The sequence below is a fragment of the Sinohyriopsis cumingii genome, chromosome 11 (assembly GCF_028554795.1).
Source record: "Sinohyriopsis cumingii isolate HCF-2022 chromosome 11, ASM2855479v2, whole genome shotgun sequence".
Classification (NCBI taxonomy): Eukaryota; Metazoa; Mollusca; class Bivalvia; order Unionida; family Unionidae; genus Sinohyriopsis; species Sinohyriopsis cumingii.
In genome coordinates this window covers 36580083-36602438 of record NC_142971.1, presented here as the reverse complement: position 1 = coordinate 36602438, position 22356 = coordinate 36580083, and the positions used below count along the sequence as shown (strand labels likewise).

The following is a 22356-nucleotide window of genomic DNA, read 5'->3' as shown; positions in this document are numbered from 1 at the left end:
ATTAACTATGCATTTGAGAATTTTAGGTATGTTAATCGCGATTTTCCTATCACAATTGTCTATTGAATAGGCTCCATCGATGCATGGCAGGTAAAACTCAGTTCAAGGGATTGAAACCATCATTTACATCCTCTAATTCTTAAATGCAACACTATTATCATTTAAGTATTGAAGTAAATATCCTTGGTTTCGATTTTGAAGCGATTTTATGGAATCGGCTATAACAATTTCCACTTCGGTCTTACACGTCAGTGAATATTGCTTTGATCATGTCTGCTAAACCGCTTTTAAACCGATTTTAAAATATGAAATAATTACTTTTCATTTATGACCATATACTCATGACTATGACCAGGGACACTAGTATGATGTAAGCATGGGTGACCAGGGACACTAGTATGATGTAAGCAAGGGTGTGATCAGAGATACTAGTATGATGTAAGCGTGGGTGTGACCAGATCAATTAGTATGATATAAGCATGGGTGTGACCAGAAACACTAGTATGATTTAAGCATGGGTGTGACCGGATACATTATTATGATGCAAGCATGGGTGTGAAAGAGTGGATGTAACCAGAGACATTATTATGATGTAAGCATGGGTGTAACCAGATACACTTTTATGACGTAAGCTTGGGTGTGACCAGAGACACTAGTATGATCCAAGCATGGGTGTGACCAGAGACACTAGTATGATCTAAGCATGGGTGTGACAAGAGACACTAATACGATTTAAGCATGGGTGTGACCAAAAACACTAGTACGATCTGAATATGGGTGTGACCAGAGACATTAGTACGAACTAAGCATGGGTGTGACCAGAGACACAAGTACGATCTAAGCATGGGTGTGACCAGAGACACTTGTATGATGTAAGCATGGGTGTGATCAGAGACATCAGTATAATGAAAGCATGGGTGTGACCAGAGATATTAGTATGATGTAAGCGTGGGTGTGACCAGAGAAATTAGTATGATATAAGCATGGGTGTGACCAGACACACTAGTATGATTTAAGCATGGGTGTGACCGGAGACATTATTATGATGCAAGCATGGGTGTGAATAGAGACACTTAAATGATGTAAGAGTGGATATAACCAGAGACACTAATTTTATTTAAGCATGGGTGTTACTAGAGCCACTTGTATGATGAAAGCTTGGGTGTGACCAAAGACATTAGTATGATTTAAGCAATGGTGTGACTGGAGACACTTGTATGATGTAAGCATAAATATGACCATAGACGCAATGATTTAAGGATGAGTGTGCCAGAGATACCGGTATGATTTAAACAAGAATCAAATTAAATAAGAAACTATTACAACTATTACATATTTTCGCATCCTTTATCCATTTTTTTTCGTTGTGTTCAGAATATCCATACTGGATTCTCTTTTTAATCGATTAAGGAAAGACGTATTGGAAAATAAATAGATAAAATACATCTTAAAAAAATGGTCTTTAAGAACAACTCTAAAAGAACAATTTAAAAGTTAATATTAATAGAATCAATATTTTGTTTTAATCTGTAACCCTTCTGTCTGATTTACATCTTTGTTTTTGCCTTGTGTGTGTGAGTGTGGGGGCGCTCTACAAATATTACGTACTTGTGAGAGAGTTACAGGTGTAAAGTGAAGTTGATTGCATTTGCGTTATGCACTATGGCGAGAATATCGGCATACCTCTATGTTACTTTCGTGTACTGTGGCTGAGATTTCCTTGAATATTGTACTTGTGGAAATTTTACATGATCTAAGCATACAGCTAACCAAAACGACTGTTCAATATGCTCGAAAAATCTGGCCGTATTGGTCTAAAGTACACAGTCTTTAGCAGTTATCAATAGGGAAAATGAATTTTGCCAGACAAGACAATACCATCTCCTGAAAGTGCAATGAACGAATTACAAAATACATAAAAAGGACAATAACGTTTTGGACTCGTTTTCTTTTACAAGTTACTTGGAAGTTCAAGAAGTGAAAGAACCAAGAAGAGCTAGCAGTTTTTGTTATAGGCGCTGATTTGTAATAAGGCAAAGCTGTATACTCTATAACCTATATTAAACCAATCAATCATGCACCAAAATAATGGGGATTAAAAGACTTTTTTTTATTATAAACAATACCCAAGATATAGAAGGTCCTTTCCAAAAATCCAGTGTAACAAGATAACCGGGTGAGATTTCCGGATTTTATAACAGAACACTTTTGACAATGATATAAATAAAATGTTTAATAATGGACGACTTGAATGGGCAATTAATTATGAATGATGTGTGCGTATATATAATCCAAATATTGGATTAATTAACATACGAACGCACAGACTTAATAATGAAAAATACAGATAAATTACTTTACAAAATACAAAGTCATGGGGTGAATGGTTCCCAGTGATTTCACAACGAAAAGATGGATATAGTTTACTCAGCTAGTAAACAATGTAGAATTTTACTCATGTAGCAAAATGAATTCACCCAGATAGTGAAATTATGCGAACAAAAAGAGATAGATATACAAGCTATCGTTACAGTCCAAAAAGATATAATGGGTTTTACGAACCCCCAAATTAGCCCACAGCTAAAAGATTATATGTAAGGAGATACACTCCGTCATCAGCACACGTTATTTCAGCTCCAGGACTGCTACAGTTCAGCTTCACAGCTGCTACGGTTAATTCCTGTGGTGGCTTTACAGCTTGCACCATGTCGACCTCGATCACTCCAATAACTTTGAACGCCCGGGTCACTCTAGACACTCCAGACAGCTGTACACACTCTGGACACCACTCGGGGCCCCCAAAAAAATAAGAGAGAGAGAGAGAGAGAGAGAGAGAGAGAGTACATGGGTTCAAATACCTCTCCCACCAGAAAGGTCTGAGAACGTGAACCTCACGTCTCACTACTTGAAGTAGCAGAGACAGTATCGCCATCGTCTGGGTACTGCCTATCGGTCTGGCTATTGCAATCCGACAACAGAAGGCTACATTCTGAAAGAACTTTTCCTAGAGGGACGCACTGGCACATTTCAGAGGAGAAAGACATGGTCTACCCTGGGCTAGGTGTACGTTACATGTAGCAAACAGGAAAGTAATGGGTCAATAGTTTCTGCTGGTTAACATTAATCCTGTCCGAAGACCTCAGTTCAGGGTGTGTTGGCAGTAGTGTGTGATTGTGCGTAAGCAAATGCTTTACGGACACCCCTGGAGACGTTGCATGAAGTACATCTGTACCTCTATATGCGAAGTCTTTGGAAGCTCATATTTTATGTTATGTTTCCAGTGTGAAGCAGGACCATAAAGTCCACATAGGAGAAGAAACATATAAATTAAGTCAAAATGCTGTTTACTATTTTGGTATGAGTTGGTCATATTTGCCACTTGAAAACTAGAAAAATATAGAGCATACAGGTATATCAAATGTGATAAATCCGTGTAGCATTGGTAGGAAAAGTAAACTGCAGATAACCGTGATTATTCCAAAGTAGATCACCCCCTCTCTCATATATATATATATATATATATATATATATATATATATATATATATATATATATATATATATATATATATATATATATATATATATATATATATATATATGTGTGTGTGTGTGTGTGTGTGCATAGTCATGATTCTAAATTGAGGAGTGCTATACAGGTAATTTTTGACAAATACTAAATTTTGTTGTTGTTACAGTGCGTAGTCTGATTTTTCTGCCGCAGATTTTGAATGTTGTTTTCTTGAAAATATATATTTGTCATTGTCCCAAGATAACGCTTTTGACGTCGGTGTTCAACCAAGTAAAGTTACAATTACAATTTAGGCTTGTTAGACGGTCTTTTTTGTAGGCTAGCGTGTAAATATAGCAGCCAGATGCTTCTTACAAGGAAGAGCGGGACAATTTTTCTCTCCCAGTATTTCATTATTTATTTTGCAATTTTTTGCTTAGTAAGTTAACTCTAAAAACAAGCCTCCTTCAAATGATTAAATGAAAGATATGTACAGACAAGTGTTCTATGTTTAACCTTTGATGGAAAGCGAAAGTTTACGCGACAATGGCGTAATATTTGTGTAATTAACAAGAACAACAACAGCAATAATAGCAGCAACAACAACAAACCACATTTCGTAAAATTTAAAGCATAAAACGTAGGGTGCTTAAACTTTATTTGATTTATGTGTTGCCCCGATTTCTATACAGTCATCAAAAGGACGATCTATGGGGACCACAGGGATGGACCCTATTGGGTAGTCGGGCAACTCAATGGCACGACCCAGATTGATTGATTGATTGATTGATTGATTGATTGATTGATTTTCAGCACAATTGGTCGCGAATGGTCAGCAAGTCCGATTCCGGTTTCTTTTTTGTAAAGTGTTATTTTTTTACCTCCACTTTAAACATGTGAGCACCATGTACAGTGTTGCAATGTGTCATGTCACGTACGTTGTTTTTCTTTTATTTTGTATATGCCGTAACCTTATTATGTACACAATAAATTAGAAAATTATGAAATGCAAATTTTAATAGGGTATGTAGCAATCGGGGTTATAAAATAGCTATTTCATCGCAACTTGTGTTGAGCTAAGAATATTGTACATGGTTATGAAATAGTGTAAAGGAAAGGATAGTATGGTCAACAGTGTGCTTCCGTACTGTACGTATAAACAAATACATGAAGTGGCCAATGCCACTCAAATTAAATTATCACTCTTCTAGATTATAACAAAAAAAGCACTGTTTATCTGTTTTTTACCTAATCGAAGTTTGCATGACGTGTTTATAACAAGTACATGAGGTTCGTAAAGTGCACGTGCTTGATCGAATATACGAGTAATTCAATACATTGATCTTTGTTTTCTGTCACAATATCTGTTTTACAGGTTGCACTGCTGCGTCACCGGTAAATCTTAGTTTGATGCAGTGAATCAATCATTAGCATCCTCAGATATATTAACAATTTAACAATTTCGATTTAGAAGCGGTTATGGAATTGAGCAAAGTAATAATGGGGTAGGGGCTCATTCCCTTCTCGTTTATTCCATTGTTCATTGCACCAGTCCCCAGTCACAACTACTGTACATGTAGTCACACAATCAATTCACACGTGTAGATTTTAATAAAGACTAGACAGGGACACTCATGCGGCTCTGACCCGAATTCACTAAAAGTAAACCATGGCATCATCAAATTTCACCAACAATTCACCCCGTGACGTTTGCTGCTAGTAATTGGTTAATCATTCGGTCTGAGGACTATATCCCCAGCACATACTTCCCATAATCAAACAAGTAATCACAAAAATCTAAGACATCTTGAAAATGGAGAGTTATAAACAATTGCGTATACTTGATTATCTGGCAACGGTAATCTATGACAGGTCTTGAATACTGTGTACAAGGTAACATTAAATTAGCCAGGTAAGCTCTTTTTTTCTAAAGAAAATCTACACCTTAATTGATTGGTCAGAGCACATGTATCCTCATACGTATGTGTTTAAGTTTGAAATATGCTATCTTAAATCCTAATGTGCCTCAGTGATCGTTTGACTTATTAAACCTCCATCAGTGGCTATCCAGACATATGTCGTCAAATGAGTATGGGATAGTTTTATCTTTGTGATTGCAAATAGTTTACTGGCGATCAATTATAACACAGTCCACACCCACAACTCCCACACCTACAATTAGTCTACTGTTCTAAATTAGCAACACGGAAGTAGTAAGTTTGTCCCTTGTCTCACTACCACCATTTGATCGAACCCTTAATACTTATTTATCTTATTTAATTAATTATGTCAGGCGTGCGTGCTTTTCCCATTCATTTGGAACTGATAAAACCTCCCTCCCAATTAGTGTTTCATTCTCCCACTGAAATTACCCGGTCCTTCGCATGCGGAAAGACTCCCTCTGAATGTCCCCTATGAATCATCACCCTTCATTTTTATAATACATTAAATATTACTCCATAGTTCAATACTCACACATTATATACCACTTTTATAACACTTTGTTTCTGTTGTAACCTAAACTATTAAATGGGGAAAATTCTAATTATCAAAAGACATTTTACGCAATTTGCTAGACATGGGTAGATGTTTAATAGAAACATTTTGAATGGTTTGAGAGCTATGCTCAGACACGAAAATATTTATTCATTAACGGGCACACACACAGACTAATATATATATATATATATATATATATATATATATATATATATATATATATATATATCTGTGTGTGTGTGTGTGTGTGTGTGTGTGTGTATGAAAACAGAGTTATCTACATTCCTCGCCCAGGCAGAATATCGGCTAAGAATGACCTGTGGAATTTTATCTGTGGATCGCTATCTCCCTGACGCTTGACACGTGTCATTTGTATTCTGGGTTTGGTTTGCTCTTTCGCACACTTTTAACACGTGCAATTTGTCTTCTAAATGTGGGTTGAAGTCGTTCAGATGGTTGACACGTACAATTTGTCTTCTACATGTGGGTTGTAGTCGTTCAGATGGTTGACACGTACAATTTGTATTCTTATCATCTGCATCGTGTCGCTTTAAATTCTTAACATTGTGCATAAAGTCCTTTTATGATTTCTTGACTGATAATATTCCATCCAGTTTGGATGTTGTATTTTCAAATGCAGACGATATTGTAGCTGAAGACATGTTGAGGTAAAAGTTTATTGGTTGTGTCCGCAAATCATTTATCTCCTTTTGCTGTTTATTACTATCAATTATTTCCTATTGTTATTGATTTTTATCAATTCATGATTCTCAATGGATCGAATGCAAGCTAGCAAATTGTATCGTAGAAATAACCGCGCAGAAATATTTGATTCGTTCATTTCATGAAATGATGTTGCAATGCTGTTGAGATGATCATCTGAAACTTTATGTATGTTCTGGTTATATTTCCTTGGTAAATATACAAAATTACTTACTCATCGTTATAGTCTCTGAGACATATGTATGTATGTATGTATGTATGTATGTATGTATGTATGTATGTATGTATGTATGTATGTATGTATGTTCGTACGTGCGTGCGTGCGTATATACGTACGCACGTACGTATGTATGCATGTATGTATGTATGCACGTACGTGTATGTATGTATGCATGTATTTGAAACCTAATTAAATAAAACAAGATAGTCACTACTGAATGCATATTTTCAATATTTATTATTTGTACAAAAATGGAAAACCTATCTAGATTTTAAACATGCATTGAAAATACTATTAAAAAGACAAAACAATTACGTGGATGACACATAACAGGACACTTGGATAAATACGATTCCACCAATGAGAGGAAACATCGGATTTCTCAGATTCAGCCTTTTCACAAGTCTTTCTTCCCTCTGTAAAAGTCAATTTCTTCGAAATGGCAAGCGCACCGGGATTTTGACAATGATGAAATAAATACATAAAGGAATGTCCTATTCCATAATTACAGGGTCACTTCTTGTTTCAGTCCTGTGAACTTCGAATACTTCTTTCCTTCGTCGGATCTCAGTGGAACTACTTCCGACTGTAATTAAAATATACTTGTTAAATCAAGTTAATCTGTCAACTTTGTAGTCTAAGCCGAAACAAAAAACCCATTTCACTGTTATAAAGAAAACAAGAGGCCTAATTTATAATTGGAATTATTCAAATTTACAATTTGAGTAAGGCTGAGGAACTAATTAGATGTTTCATAACACACACACACACACACACACACACACACACACACACACGTGGTGGGAAATGGGCCGACTTAACAATTTTGTTATTTTTAGTTTACATAATGTTTAATACGCTTTATTTTGATGAAGGTTCTTGGAGTGCGAATCTAGTACAGGTTTGCACATGCGTGTCAATCACTAGAATCGAAGTCTTCACGCTGATCGAAAACGAGGAATATTAAATTGGGGCTTTCGTTTGTCCGTACTATCCACATTTCCGTCAGTCTGCTGAAGAACTCTTAGCTAATAGCTATTAACGGATTTTAACAAATTTGGGTGGCAGCTAGATACTGATAAAGCCACAGATGAGTGTCAGCGTACTACGTCACCATTTAGCGGCGGTATAGTTCACGATTATCTAAGCAACAAATTTTCATGTCTGTACAATAAGTCCTTGCCTTATTATTGTCATCCAATCAAATCTGGTACACAGCATGGTATTAATAAAACCGCAGCTAAATTTGATTGACATTGCTCAATGTCATCCCTTTGCGGAGTTATAGACTCTAATTGTTAGACCCACCCACTTTTGTTTCTTCAAAATAAACCCTGTATTTATGATTGGATTTCAACCAAATTATTTCCAACATGAAATTGTTGAGGTTTTGGTTTAGTTTGATTGTTAGTATTCTAAGCATGATTTAGCTGAGTTATATATCCTAAAGTTCGAATTAACGCACGTTTATTTCCTCACAATAACCCCCGTGTTTGTGAATGATTTTTTGCCAAATTTTTATTGACAGTTTGATATTATAAGAGTTTTGCTGCTTTTGACTGTTAACATTCTAAATCACCATTTGAAAGAGCTGCGGTTCTTAATATTAAGATCTTCCCCCTTTCGTTTCTGCACAATAACTTCCATGCATATTATTGGATTGCAAACAAAGTTAGTATGCAGCGTGGTATTGACGAGACCTTGGCAGAGTTTGATTATCAGCGTTTTTGAATTAGATCCCATAGTACAATATCATCGTTTAGCTGAGTGACAACTTATTGTACGACTCACCCACTTCACTTTCCGTATAATAATTTCCTTACTTCTTATTGGATTTCAATCAAATTTGGTAAGCAACTGTCTCCTTAATTTAGCAACAAATTACTTCTTTTGTTAAATTTTTAAAAACATTCCAGAATTACATCATTACTGGAGACTTTAACATTGACCCATAAACTTCCTATGTTTACGTAACAGATCTCTCACGCTGCTGCCTTTAGCAGAAAAGAGCACCACCCTCGAAAACACTCGACTTCATCATTTCCTTTTCTACGGAAGCGTCTTTGCACCACTGCCGAGAAGTAAAATGTCGGTTCACACCTTGATATCGTATTCGAATATTCGTTTAGATAGAGTAGAGCTATCAAACGTTTCACACGAGTCTTAAACGTAATAATAATAATAATAATAATAATAATAATAATAATAACTGCCTCATGGTCATCAACGCATTAACCGAGTACGTTTTAATAAAACAAAATTCTTTTTCACACACTCAGTTACTTGCATACGCACCCACAAACATTTAAAATAGATTAATTTACACATAAACATTAGTTAACTGGTGTATGTATAAAACATATAATATACACAAGTATACAAATTTCAACATGCCAAAATTCAAAAGGACATAGGTAGAATAAAACACATAAATTATCTATGGATATAATGACAAAATTCTGTACTGGGAGGCTTTTGTTTGTCATTCTAGCTGGTCAAGAAAGAATTTTTAAAAAGAGTTTTAAACCAAGCAAAGCAATTTTAGTAACGTATCGATGTGGGTTAGGTATTCCAGACGGTAGTTGCAAAAACAGCAAAAGACAGTTTGAAACTGTTGATTGTCGACTTCAGAATCTTACACAAATGATAATGTCCTAATTCAGAAAGAAAGAAAAATGTTTGATAAAACCGAAGATCATTTAAACATAGCATGCTTTGTATGATCATTGTTGCCATTTTGTGCCTTATATGTAATCGATAATTCCATTATTGATGTATTTATTAACCCCTGGTGTTTGCTTGTTCTTCAGATAAACATATTCTCATGAATATCTCTCTCATACTTGTGTTTATACTTTGATTATGTGACTGCTTACAAGCCTCTTGCCTACGTATTCACATCTATATAATGGAGAAGAATAAGTGAGCTAAAGAACTTTTTCCGAATTCTTTTTAAATGTATCATGCTTACAAAATTCGGAAATACAATATTTGTTAACAATCTTACACAACAAATTGTCTCTCTGACATCGAACTTGATCAATCTGCGTGTCGTGTTAATCTAATCTGGTGCTTATCTGGAGTTTTGCACTTTTGCACACGGTTCGAACTTAAAAGAAAATGTATTACCTGGAGTTTTATCACTGGTAATTCTTGTTGCTATATACAAACTGTTCTTTATTTTGATATTTGAATCATGGGGATTGCTTTAGGTTTGAGAGCGCACAGCTATGCCTTATTACTGATATGCATCAACCATGAACAAAAACCCACACAAAACACAAAACAAAAGCAACCCCTCCCCTACAAAAAAACCAAAAAACACCCCCCCCAAAAAAAACAACAAATGACACACCAATCCCCCACCCCAACAGGATGACACACTGGAATATTGCTTTTGTACATTTTATACAACGCATACGATGTAACTAAGGGTACCCATAATAGGAACCAACAATTTAATTTTCGGCTCCGTTGCAGTTGGGGGAAAGTTGATTAGGGTTTTTTCGAAATAGGTTATATTTTTTACCTCAGGATAATTATACTCACTTTTTTCATTCTACAAATCAGAGGAAGAATATATTTTAAGTTAATTTTTTTTCTTCACAGATATTTTGGGCTCCTCCAAAAAGTAAAATGATTGGTCCATTAGCACTATTTATACTGACTGCTCAGGTGGCCTGGTGGTTAGAGCGTCCGCCCCGGATGGAGAGGTCGTGAGTTCGAACCAGGACCGAGTCATACCAAAGACTTCTAAAATGGTACTAACAGCTGCCTCGCTAGGTGCTCAGCATTAAGAGTTTAGTGTTAGGACTGGTCGGTCTGGTGTCAGAATAATGTGACTGGGTGGGACATCATGCTACATGTCTGCGGCATAATGCCCCAGTGCTAGACATCACTTTAAACTGCCACACTGCAGACATCGTAGCGATATGACTGTAAAATTGTTAAAGCAACGTTAAAAATCTAGATCACACACACACACACGCACACACGCACAGTATTCATACTATAAAACACATCATTTATCTATGTCGTTACAGCGCAATTAATTGTACCCGTTCAAATGTGAAACGTCGTCATTTAATGGTTACTAATTGTACTGCCTTTAAAAAAAAACTAATTAGGGCGATTTTTCTTGAGTGTGTGTGTGTGTGTGTGTGTGTGTGTGTGTGTGTGTGTGTGTATGTGTGTTTGAGAGACAGAGACAGAGAGATTGAGACAGAGAGAGAGAGAGAAGTGAAGTAACTTACCACCCTTGTTTGCGCCCGCAAGGTTCACATGCGTCTTTCCCAAATACGCATTTTCTTTCAGTTGTGTCAAATAATAGCCTTGAGGGGCACTTGACAATGTTTACAAATTTTCCGTTCCGGCATTCCGCGTAGCGGTCACATCTACCGAACTCGTCTGCATTTGCGCCGTCCTCTTTCCCGGTACAGTTATTCATCAGACCGCCGTGTTCCCGGGAAATGAAATCCAGACGTGTGCATTTATTAGTTTCCGGAGAGAACAATTGGGTGCGACCTTCCTCATCAGCGGGACATCTTTCTTCTGATACGAAGCGCTCCTTTTTGCAGACGATGTAGTATGGGCTCCATTTTTTCTCTGGATGAGGATTGATTCCATCTGGTCTCATCTCGCAACTTGGGAAACGTATAGAACATGGGATACAGTGTGCAACTGGACACTGTAAATAACGGTAGCCGCCTTCAAATAATAATAATAATAATAATAATAATAATAATAATAATAATAATGATAATAATAATAATAATAATAATAATAAAACGTCGTTATTATCATCTTCCTTTTCTTCTCATTATCGATGTCACTGTTATTCATTATTATAATCATTACCACATTTCACACACACACACACACACACACACACACACACACACACACACACACACACATCTCTATATCGCAGGATTTTAGCAAAGCAAATGAACCTTTTTGAAAAAATTAAATTTCATCCACTACTCAAGAAATATACATTCACACTGTTCAAATTTTCCTTCATAAAACTATTGCAAAATACAGCACAAGAAACATTACATTTGAAAAATAATAAATACATATATGTCCTTATACCTTTTTATCATTTTAAGGAATTGACCTTAACTTGGACATCAGCACAGAATTATTCAACCGGGCAGTCTTTTTGAAGCATTATATTTAGAAAGTGAACATTGATGAGAAAAATAGAAATTTTTAATTTTAAACCACTGACGCGAAGATGGTGTCGTGATGGTGGTAGTAGTAATAGTGGATATAGTAAGATTTATAGGAAGAAAAGTGTTAAAATTTTAAACCACTGCCGCCAGCATCCAAACACAAGGATCGCTCTCTTCAGAAACAGCGGTTATTTTGCTTTTGGTTCTAATAAGCATATATTTCCACAAAATATGGAATGGCAATGAATCAACAAAACATACTTCTAATGTAGAAAACCACATTGTCTTATGATTATTACTCAACAGAAAAGTTCAGGGAACGAGCCTTCAACCTTTTTCCTAAAGCTGAAATAATTACATTTGTAAAGAATACAGTACAGAATAACTGCCTTTTGAAACAGCAATAAATAAATAAATAAATAAATAAATAAATAAATAAATAAATAAATAAATAGATAAGTAAAGTTACAAATACACATCAAAACAAGCAGAATACAAATCTCAGATAGATAGATAGATAGATAGATAGATAGATAGATAGATAGATAGATAGATAGATAGATAGATAGATAGATAGATAGATAGATAGATAGATAACACTTACATCCAGATTTCGTTTCTCTCCGACTCCCACAGTTAACGTTATCAAAGTCCTCGCATTTCAAGGAGTCCGTGGAGAATAGCTTTGGGTAGGGACATTCAACGAGATGCTGCTCAAAATACCTCGGGATGTACGTGTATTTCATGCTACAATTATAGTACAACTGGCACTCCGTAGGATGGGGAATTATCGCCGATTTATCTTGACTACATTGCTCTTCAATAGTGAGTGGACCTGCAATGATAATAATAATAATAATAATAATAATAATAATAATAATAATAATAACTAACTGTTGAAAATGTTTCTCCGTTGTAAATATTTAAATTTGCGTGTTGGGGTGGGGGATGGGGGTGGGAGAATCGCCCTTACGCATGTTTTAAATAAATAAGCTTCCAGTGTCTTGTTATTGAAACAGCTGATGGCGTGAGCTATATTTTAGAAACCTTATCAGTTACTTTGGTCGATATGGAAATTTCCTCCTTGACATGGACAAGAAACTCAACACCATGAAAAACGAAGCGAAATGAACTACGTTGACGTACCTATAATGCAGGCAACCTGCAAAAATGACAATGGCATTTAAAGTCCGCCGTTTATAGCCTTCAATTTTGCTGAAACATTAGCATTGTGATAAGCTTGGAGTTGAATGCATAATGTGATATCAGTGAGAACACTTTTGCGGTTGTATCCGTTTGTGTGGTTCAACGAATTTACAATGTCTCTACAACGAATTTACAATATCTCTACAACGAATTTACAATATCTTTACAACGAATTTACAATGTCTCTACAACGAATTTACAATGTCTCTACAGCGAATTTACAATGTCTGTATAACTCATGCAAGATCATCCTCAAAATTTGCTTCTTTGTGTTAAGACAACCATTGGATACTCCTAACTGTAATGAGATACATGGTTTTATCCAGGTATGTTAATATCGGGAATCAATTGACTTCCCTAAATTTATATTGTTTTTATTTTGTTTTTAAATCAAAGATTAAGGGATGATTGTAATGTGAATATATTACGTAACATAAGTAAATGACACTGTCCTAAAAATGTCGTAGAAGAAGAACAATTCTGCTTTTCTGATAGAACATAGTGTAAAATCCGAGCACTCATAGGGTACTCTATGACTGATATCAGGGCCACCTTAGATTAAGTTTTCTTATCTAATTCTCTGACATATCCAACACATTTTCAGGTGGTTTCATCAGTTTAAAGACGTTATCAAGTCCATGGAAGATTACCCACGTTCTGGAAGAATAATTTGCAGCTCGGAAAGATGTGTGTAAGATGTGTTCCGCATTAGTTGACGGATGATCAGAAACAGAGTCTGGTAGAATTCAACAAAAACTACTCGCCAATTATGAAGAGAGTGACCAAGGTCATTTGAATAAAATTGTCACAGGTGATTAAGCATGGTTTTATTTTTTATTACCCGATTAAAGAGAAAAAAAAAGAAAAGTGTCGATAGATGAAAACGAGCAGAGGCCACAAAATAGCTCGACGTAGTAGACTGTAAAGAGATTTTTCGATGCAAAAATTACAGACGTCCAGATGCCTGTACTTGACGCCATTGGTCTCATTGGACATTTGTATCCTTCCGAATTTTAGCAAACATTGTGAGAACACAACCTAACCACCCGTCTGTGCACTGGTTCCCGAGATATACGATAAATCCGCTGTTTTGACAGACTTCCTGAAGAAGCACAGCGTTTAAACTTTGCCACACCCTCAGTACAGTTTTGATCTAGATCCAAGCTATTTTTGGCAGAATTCCGACATCAAAGATTTGCTGAGGGGTTCGAAGTGCATCTTTCCCGTATATGAACAACATACCAAAACGTGAATACAAGATGGAATTTCACAAGTGAATACTCAGACTGTGTCAAGGTTTACTGAGAGTACTTTGAGGGGAAGCACTGATGTCCTGTGCACTAAAAAAGAACTTTGTTGTACCGTGCACTAATATTCAAGACTTTTAAAAATTCCTCTCGTAGATGGATACATCAATGAGAATATTTATGTAAAAAGCAGTGAACTAAAAGTAAACATAAATCCTACCACTCCCCCAAACCCAAACAAAAAATTGTAAATATGAATATAATCATATATCATAACATTTTTCATTATCTACTTTTCCGCTAAAAGTTTAATTGATGATACAGACTCTTCAATAATAATGTATGCTAGACTTTTTGTAAGGATTTATTTATCATCACTATTGATTGAATTGAGAACAATTATTGTCTATCCATTTATCTAATAATTATCAGCTAATCACCTTGAAATCGGCAACACGCATCAAAACAAACTTTGGTAAACCAACTTTTGAGAATGATTTGAGACTACTTTCGTATGTACATTTATTTGTTTGCGAAACAATAAGTATGTTTGAGTTTCCTGTAATGAATTTGTAAAATTTAAATAAAAAGAAATCCAGGTGGCTAGCAAGTTGAGGCTAATGCCTTTATTTCAATGCCTATGTGTTACAGGAAATGATGACATACCTTTAAATACAATTTTTCCGTTGCTTAAGAATATTTTTCGTATTGCTGACAGTGCTCCTCCAAGTAACATCGTTACAATGGAACCCGATCAAGGTGATATACTTTGTAAGAATTTCGGAAATTCACTGGACTTAGAATAGTTAATGGAAGCTCTGGACTGTCAAAAAGTGACAAGAAGTTGATTGCAGAAAAGAGAGGACAGTGCGAAAATACATCACAAACTAAGCTAGGTTCTGATCTTAAAATTAAAGATTCTATTTCAATTTGGAAGTTACTTGGATCAAAATCATGTCATGGCAAACAACAGATCTTTTTCCTAAGTTTAGATAGTTTGAGTATTTGAAAAACAACGAGCATTTTCAGGGTGTATTTAATATCCGACCCCGCCCCGACTCATTTGACACGCAGTAAGCAGTTCCAGGATGTATTTAATACTCTTTGTCCAGACTAATTTGATTCACAGTTACAGGGTGTAATTTATATTACCCAGTCCTGACTCATTTGATAAACAATGAGCAGTTGTAGGGTGTATTTAATACCCCCCCCCAAGCCCTGACGCATGGGATACACAATACTTTTTGAACAAGTATTGCTGAAAAGAGGTAAGGAAAGCAAGTGATAACATGAAATCAGGGAAAGCATTCCGATGAGATGGCGTAAGTTATGAAATTTTTAAAGACTCTGTTAACTACATTGTATGCAGTAAATGCTTGGGATTTTTGGACCATTTCTTGAATGTACCCACACCACATTGTAGGGGACGGTATTTACTCGACTGGTAGTACTATTATTTCTTTCATGCAATGATCAATAATGACTCGTACTTTCCAAATGACCAGTGTATAGCAACATTTTTTCCACTTCTTAGAAAAGGTAACCAACATGTCCTTAATACGTACAGATGAACAAGTCTGTTGCCATTCAAGGAATAACATTCTGACTACTATTCTAAATATAATGCTCACACGATATGAATAACATAATCATGTACTAGGCGAAGAATAATCGGCATTTGGAAGAGGTTACAGTACTGTAGATGAAACACACACACACACACACACACACGGACAAACACACACAGACACACCCACTATTTGTCAAAACTTGCTTCAAATTATAAATATTCATATCATATTTGCGCGAGAAAATGCGAAATTGTCCTTCACGTCGACCAAGTGTACGTCAAGGTGCTCACGTAGGTGCCTTGATTGACCTTAAATAAAATATTAATTGTTGTTCTAAAATTTGATACTCATAGTTGCATCAAAGTGTGTTCTTTCCTGCTCATTGAGTGATCTGAGCCTTAGTGGTCATCACAAAATGTCAACGTGAAAATTATCAATTGCAATAAACTTTTACAATGGCGGCTGAGTAGAGAGTCGGCAAAAAAGGACGTCGGGTCTTACCATTACCAGTACATACTACACTTATTTTTTCCAGTGTGCTGCGCTTTCATTGTGACATTACAGCGCGACATTCAATCCCGGTTATACTGGAATACACTTCTAAAAATGTCCAAACTGATTTTGTCCCACTGCATCATTTTACTTAATACATTTTTAAAACACTTATATATATATATATATATATATATATATATATATATATATATATATATATATATATATATATATATATATATATATATATATATATATATATATATATACCTGAATTAGACTGTAAAATACGCCGACATGACCTATATGACTTGTACTTCTAACGATGGAAATTACAGACTTTGAAATTGCTCCGGTGGCTTCAGTGGTTAGTTCGTCCGCTTCGGATGCGGGAGGTTGAGGGTTCGAACCCCAGCCGAGACATTTCAAAGGCTTAAAAAATGGTACTAGAGGCTGCCTCAATTGGCACTCAGCATTAAGAGATTAGTTTTAGGACTGGTTGGTCTGGTGTCAGGATAATGTGACTGGGTGGGACATGATGCTACATGTCTTCGGCATGATGCCCCAGTGCTAGACATCACTATAAATTGCCACACTGCAGACATCATAGCAATATGAATGAACAACTGTTAAAGTTAAGTCAAAAATCCAAATCACACACACACACACACACACACACTTTTGACAGTGTACAGAGTAAAATAAATGACCAATAGATCAAAGAAACTTGAGGCTTTTACGAAACAGAAGAATTCAGTACATAAAAAGGTTAAATAAAGGTGCTAATATATATATATATATATATATATATATATATATATATATATATATATATATATATATATATATATATATATATATATATATAAATACTGTGACCAAACAGCGGAGTATAAATTACATAACAAAAAAAGCATGTCCAATCGAACACGCCCTGCCACCCTCCCTTCCCCGCACTCTTCCTCTCTTCCTTTATGGACTCACCCTTAGGCGTGTAGACAGCAAACCTGAGCTCGCCCGAGCCGATTTTGAGCTTGTCCCGGGCGTCGGCAAGTGGATTTGTATTGATATTGTTCAGAGTTATCAGCTCACACATCAAGACTGACACAATCGATCGAATAATGATTAATATATTTGTTTTCTTTATGCGAAAGTTTCCTTCAAATAAAAAGACATCAAATAAGCTCACTCAAATTCCAAATCAAAGATGTTTTACTGTACAACTTGAGTTGCCCAAATTAATGACAAAATATTAAATGGAATTTTTCTCTTTTAACAAGCGTATCTTACTGCTAGATATGCTTTCAGCCGAGAGATATGAAAATCCGTACCAACCTTTAATTACTCGGAAAACAGTCTGTCATTTAATTTCTAAACATACTAAACATTGTTATATCTACCAACAAATTTTGTTTTTGAGAAAAATAATACTCACTTTGTCTGGTCGTTATAACGCGCATGTGTAAAGAGCAGTCGTCATCTATACTGTTGATGGGAACACAGACATGTGCAGATCTGCTGAAAACGGACCCTTGGGGGCAGTTTGGCATCTCCACGGGTTGGCCCCATACACATGAATACCATCCAGTACAGTCATCTTTTGGGATGATTTCAAAAATTCCGAACATTTCGCACTTCGGAGCAGTCTGGGAATGGGATTTTGCCAATACACCTACAAGAATCACACAAACTGTACACCAAGCTGCCATTGCGAAAACAATAATTAAAAATAAAGTTTTAATTGTTTTATTGTGAACTAAATTCTAGAACTAACTTCAAAGTCTACAGCTTTAAATCTTTACTCGAGATTCAAGTAAGAAATAAAAACAAACTCGTTCCTGTCGCAAGCTTGCTTTAAATGTTGCCAAGAGTTGGTTGGATGTAGAATATATGGCAGATATGTTCCGGATGTAGGTTGGCACGATGACAAACTAATAAGGCAGATATGTTCCGGATCTAGGTTGGCACTAATGACATCATAGATTCCACGACCGGAATAAGCTATTTGTATTCCGCTTGTGTAGAGAGAGGGAGTGCCATTTTTAACCAATATGGTAATTTTAAAATTATATATATTTAAATTTCACCGATGTAGCTAGAAAGAAGTTTAAAAGTCACACGTCAAAGTTAATGTTATTAACACAGCTTTTGGTGGTGAGTGGCGTGGGGAAATTCATGGTAAAGTAAACGGATAAAACGAAACTTTGAGAAAGTATCTTTCACTACCATCATGTCAACAGAAAAGGCACTGTACAATTTGGGATGAATTAAGCAATTGGAAATATGCATCAAGTACTGTGGAGTTATTATAAAGCCTAACAGTGTTATGGTTAATTGTCGTATATTACGCGATCGTTTTTATGAAGACGAGCCGAGATGGGGTTTTAGGTAACGAGATCTTAAAAGCACGTGTACCCTTATGTCTGACAGTCGAACAACTTCTTAGACGAACAGTTATTTACCAATCATCAAAATATAATATTTTAATAAAATGGAAGAAGACAAGACTTTCAGCACGTACTTTTAATTACCAGAACTTTAACAGAAAATGCAATTGAAAATTTGGGATGGAATTAACCGAGTTGAAATCTACATCGGCGAGACAAAAACTACGGATAGGAAGTTATTATAAAGCCTAAAAGTGACAGCTACGTATTTCTTTCTTATTGTTTAGAATGCAGTGTAACTGTGTATACTACCTGATAATTTTTATGAAGGCGAAGCTAGATGTCAGGGTTTTACGTATCGAGATCCGAAAAGCAAGTGTAAACAAGGCCTTCATATTTTACGGTCAAATGGCTCAATACAGTAATGCGATCTAGCTTGCTAGATTACGTCGAGCTGTCGACATAAAAAAATCAAGATCATTACGAAACGCGAATCAATCAAGCAATCGAGATCGAAATACAACGATAATGATATTTTTGTCACATACCAAACAATTTTCAGATAAATTAATAAAATCCCCATAAGACGTAACTGAAATATTGCGTAACATTTCAACCTTTCTGATACAAACTCCATATTAAGTCATAAAATGAATTTGTTAGTTTTTTTTCAACAGCTAATTTGCGCATGACTGCTAATTGCGGCTTACCGATTGATGTCCGTCCGTCTAGTACCAGCAGCCAGGTTATTTTTTGTATTTGGATCATTTTCACACTGTTAGAGTCACATAAGTTGTCATTTATATGTAGTATGAGCACTATACACCTTTCAGTAAAAATGAGGTCAATTAGACCTATAAATCAGTCTCCATTGATTTGGGTGAACCTTTCTGTTGAACTCATTTCTCAGACACAGTTGCCGGTTGAGTCACGTAACTTAGTATGTAACTACATCATAAGGAGTAAGTACTACAGCCATCAGTGAAAACGAGGTCTCTGTGAAAAGTATTTCAAGGCTTATGGATCTGTGTTAACCTTTGGATTTACATCACTTTTTCTAGTTTATTTTTTGTGTTCAGGTAATGTTCTCAGACCCTGATACTCTTAGATGAAAACTAGAGCACTGTGAATGCTATGTGATTAACCTTGCTTTGAGCCCAGTTTCCCCAGATTAGGGTTTACTTTCTCAACGATTTTCACAGACACCGTTGATCAGAGTGGCACATCAGTTGATAGATGTATAAATCCGTGGTTCAAAGGATTAAAAGAAGTCGTCAGATTGTGCGACTCAATGTATAAAAACTGAATTTACAGTACTCATAGTCTACAGTCATATCGACATTGGCGATTTTCTCGTATACTTAATTACTGTTATTTGAAGGTCAGACCCCTACTGATTGGGGGTGAGTGGGGTGTTACAGATCAAAGATCAAGGCTACCACTAGTTAATATGCCATTTTGGTTTTTGTTCGATCGCTGAAAGTTTATATTTTACATCAAATTTACTGAGTTGTGGTATCCTTGATTAGGGATGCATAAATACTGCCACCAATAGTCAAACGGTCAATGGACGTTCAAAGTTAATAACGATTTATTGTTGTGTATTCGCTGTCGGAGGATACACGTGTCTATTATTCACGGATGGCGCAGTTCACGTTTGGTTTAACCTTAAGACAGTCAGACGAACAATGTCATTCAAGTAAAACTAAAAGTGTGGTACTTGCTGTATAGTTAACATTCCTCAAACCTTGTCCAATCAAACTTATGCTATTTTTTAGGTTGAGTGGGTGAGGCGGTGGCATTTTGGTTATTTTGTTCAGTGCGCTCCCCACAAAATGTATAGGCATGTTCCCCTCAAGCGGAACTATTTTTTGTTGTTGTAACAATGCGGTGAATAAGATAAAGAGAAAACAAAGGTGTCTTACACGTTCAATGTGGTTCTTATATCCGACAATATAGCACGATATTGATACAATGTGGTTTTAAACAAAATATCCTACAATATAGCCTGATACTGATCTGACTCATTTGCCAGTTATTTTTAAAGGAGCACTACTGAACAAATTTACAAACTTTATACTGTGCTTTCGTTTATTCTTTAAGGTTCGAAATGTCGAAAAATGTTGAAATTATGCTTGCGTTCGATCTAAAATGCTGAAAATCGCGTTGAAAGACTGTTAAACTTTTCTCATCTAAAAAAATGAGCTTGTCCATGGGTAACATGGTTACGTGACAAACCAATGGTAATGTAAAGAGCAAACGGCGTTAGTAGATGTTTATGCTTTCACACTAATTTATGTGATAATAAAAGACTATCTACTGCTGTATCCAATGGGGTGAAAGAGTTTACTATATAGTAATGTAATCTCCTCGAAGTATAGCAGTTTCTGTACAAAGTTTCAGAGCAGCAGATAAAGCAAGAAATTTCTTGTGTAATGGGATCGTGGTTGTCATATCAAAGTGTTAACAGTTGAAAGTTTACGTTAGCACATCTCTGTCTCTGCCTCTCTCTGTCTCTCCCTGTCTGTATGTCTGTCCATCTGTCTGTCTCTCTCTCGTAAAATAAATTAATAAAAGCACGACCCCTCCATATGTTTGTCTATATGGTAAACAAATACTAATCCCAAGTTGAACCATAGTGAAAGTTTAATGTTAATAGGTGAAGTTGTATGGAAGTTTCAGCATGCTTTATTTTGTTTATTTGAGAAATTAATCATTCCGGCAATAACATTTGAAGCAGAAGTCAATGTTATTGTCGTGTTCAGTATTTCATTTGAGGAGAATGTATTTATTCAAATTATTTATTCACTGGAAATACAAAGTGCTCTTTAATTTTGGACAGAAACATTAGCATGGAATTATAGTGAATTCAGACAAGAACATCTTGGATTATATTAATGTGATTAAATGGAAGACTGTTAGCACATCGTCGCACTTTAATGCATTGGTACATTAGCACATTCAAGACTACATGCACATCGGCGCCTTCAGCGCTGAATTTTAATTCGAACACCACTGTAATTGGACTAAAACTTATTCTTTTGAGTCTGGTGATAGAACATTTTGGAAATATACATAACAATATTCAATTTCGACTGTCTAAATATGGGTTTAGTTTAAGACTTGGCATGAAGTGTATGCATATTAACATGTAACCTTAACTTTGTGGCATAGACTATGAAAGTCACAATAGGTCAAGATGTAAATCGGTACAATAGTTCATAATACTACTGGTACTTTTAACGGCTTAAAGTAACATCAGTGATATCACAAGCAAGTAGCCTTGAGATGAATGTGTCTTTAATTTGCAGAGAAGATCCA

At 35.7% G+C, this 22356-nt stretch overlaps 1 protein-coding gene across 3 annotated transcripts; it reads right to left on the bottom strand.

The window, feature by feature from the left end:
* Positions 1 to 7166: 7166 nt before the first annotated feature.
* On the bottom strand, positions 7167 to 18523 carry LOC149787918 (uncharacterized). Of its 3 annotated transcripts, none has more exons than XM_089974168.1 (5): positions 18481 to 18523; positions 18084 to 18320; positions 12734 to 12964; positions 11206 to 11659; positions 7167 to 7538 (listed from the first exon to the last, which is right to left on the bottom strand). In XM_089974168.1, exons 2-5 carry the CDS (start codon positions 18274 to 18276, stop codon positions 7529 to 7531), a joined length of 888 nt encoding a protein of 295 aa, XP_089830294.1. In that variant the 5' UTR covers positions 18277 to 18320; positions 18481 to 18523; the 3' UTR covers positions 7167 to 7528. The 3 variants fall into 3 exon arrangements, with proteins under 3 accessions (XP_089830294.1, XP_089830293.1, XP_089830292.1); XM_089974167.1 differs by having other exon boundaries at positions 18423 to 18508; XM_089974166.1 differs by having other exon boundaries at positions 18084 to 18518.
* Positions 18524 to 22356: the final 3833 nt, after the last annotated feature.

Excerpts from the sequence above, each read along its gene's own strand:
- LOC149787918 (XM_089974166.1), bottom strand. The coding sequence starts at position 18,357 with ATGGCAGCTTGGTGTACAGTTTGTGTGATTCTTGTAGGTGTATTGGCA. Across the intron at positions 12,965-18,083 it reads CGTTATAACGACCAGACAAA|GTCCACTCACTATTGAAGAG; the intron begins GTGAGTATTATT and ends TTATCATTGCAG. Across the intron at positions 11,660-12,733 it reads GAGAGAAACGAAATCTGGAT|GCGGCTACCGTTATTTACAG; the intron begins GTAAGTGTTATC and ends TATTATTTGAAG.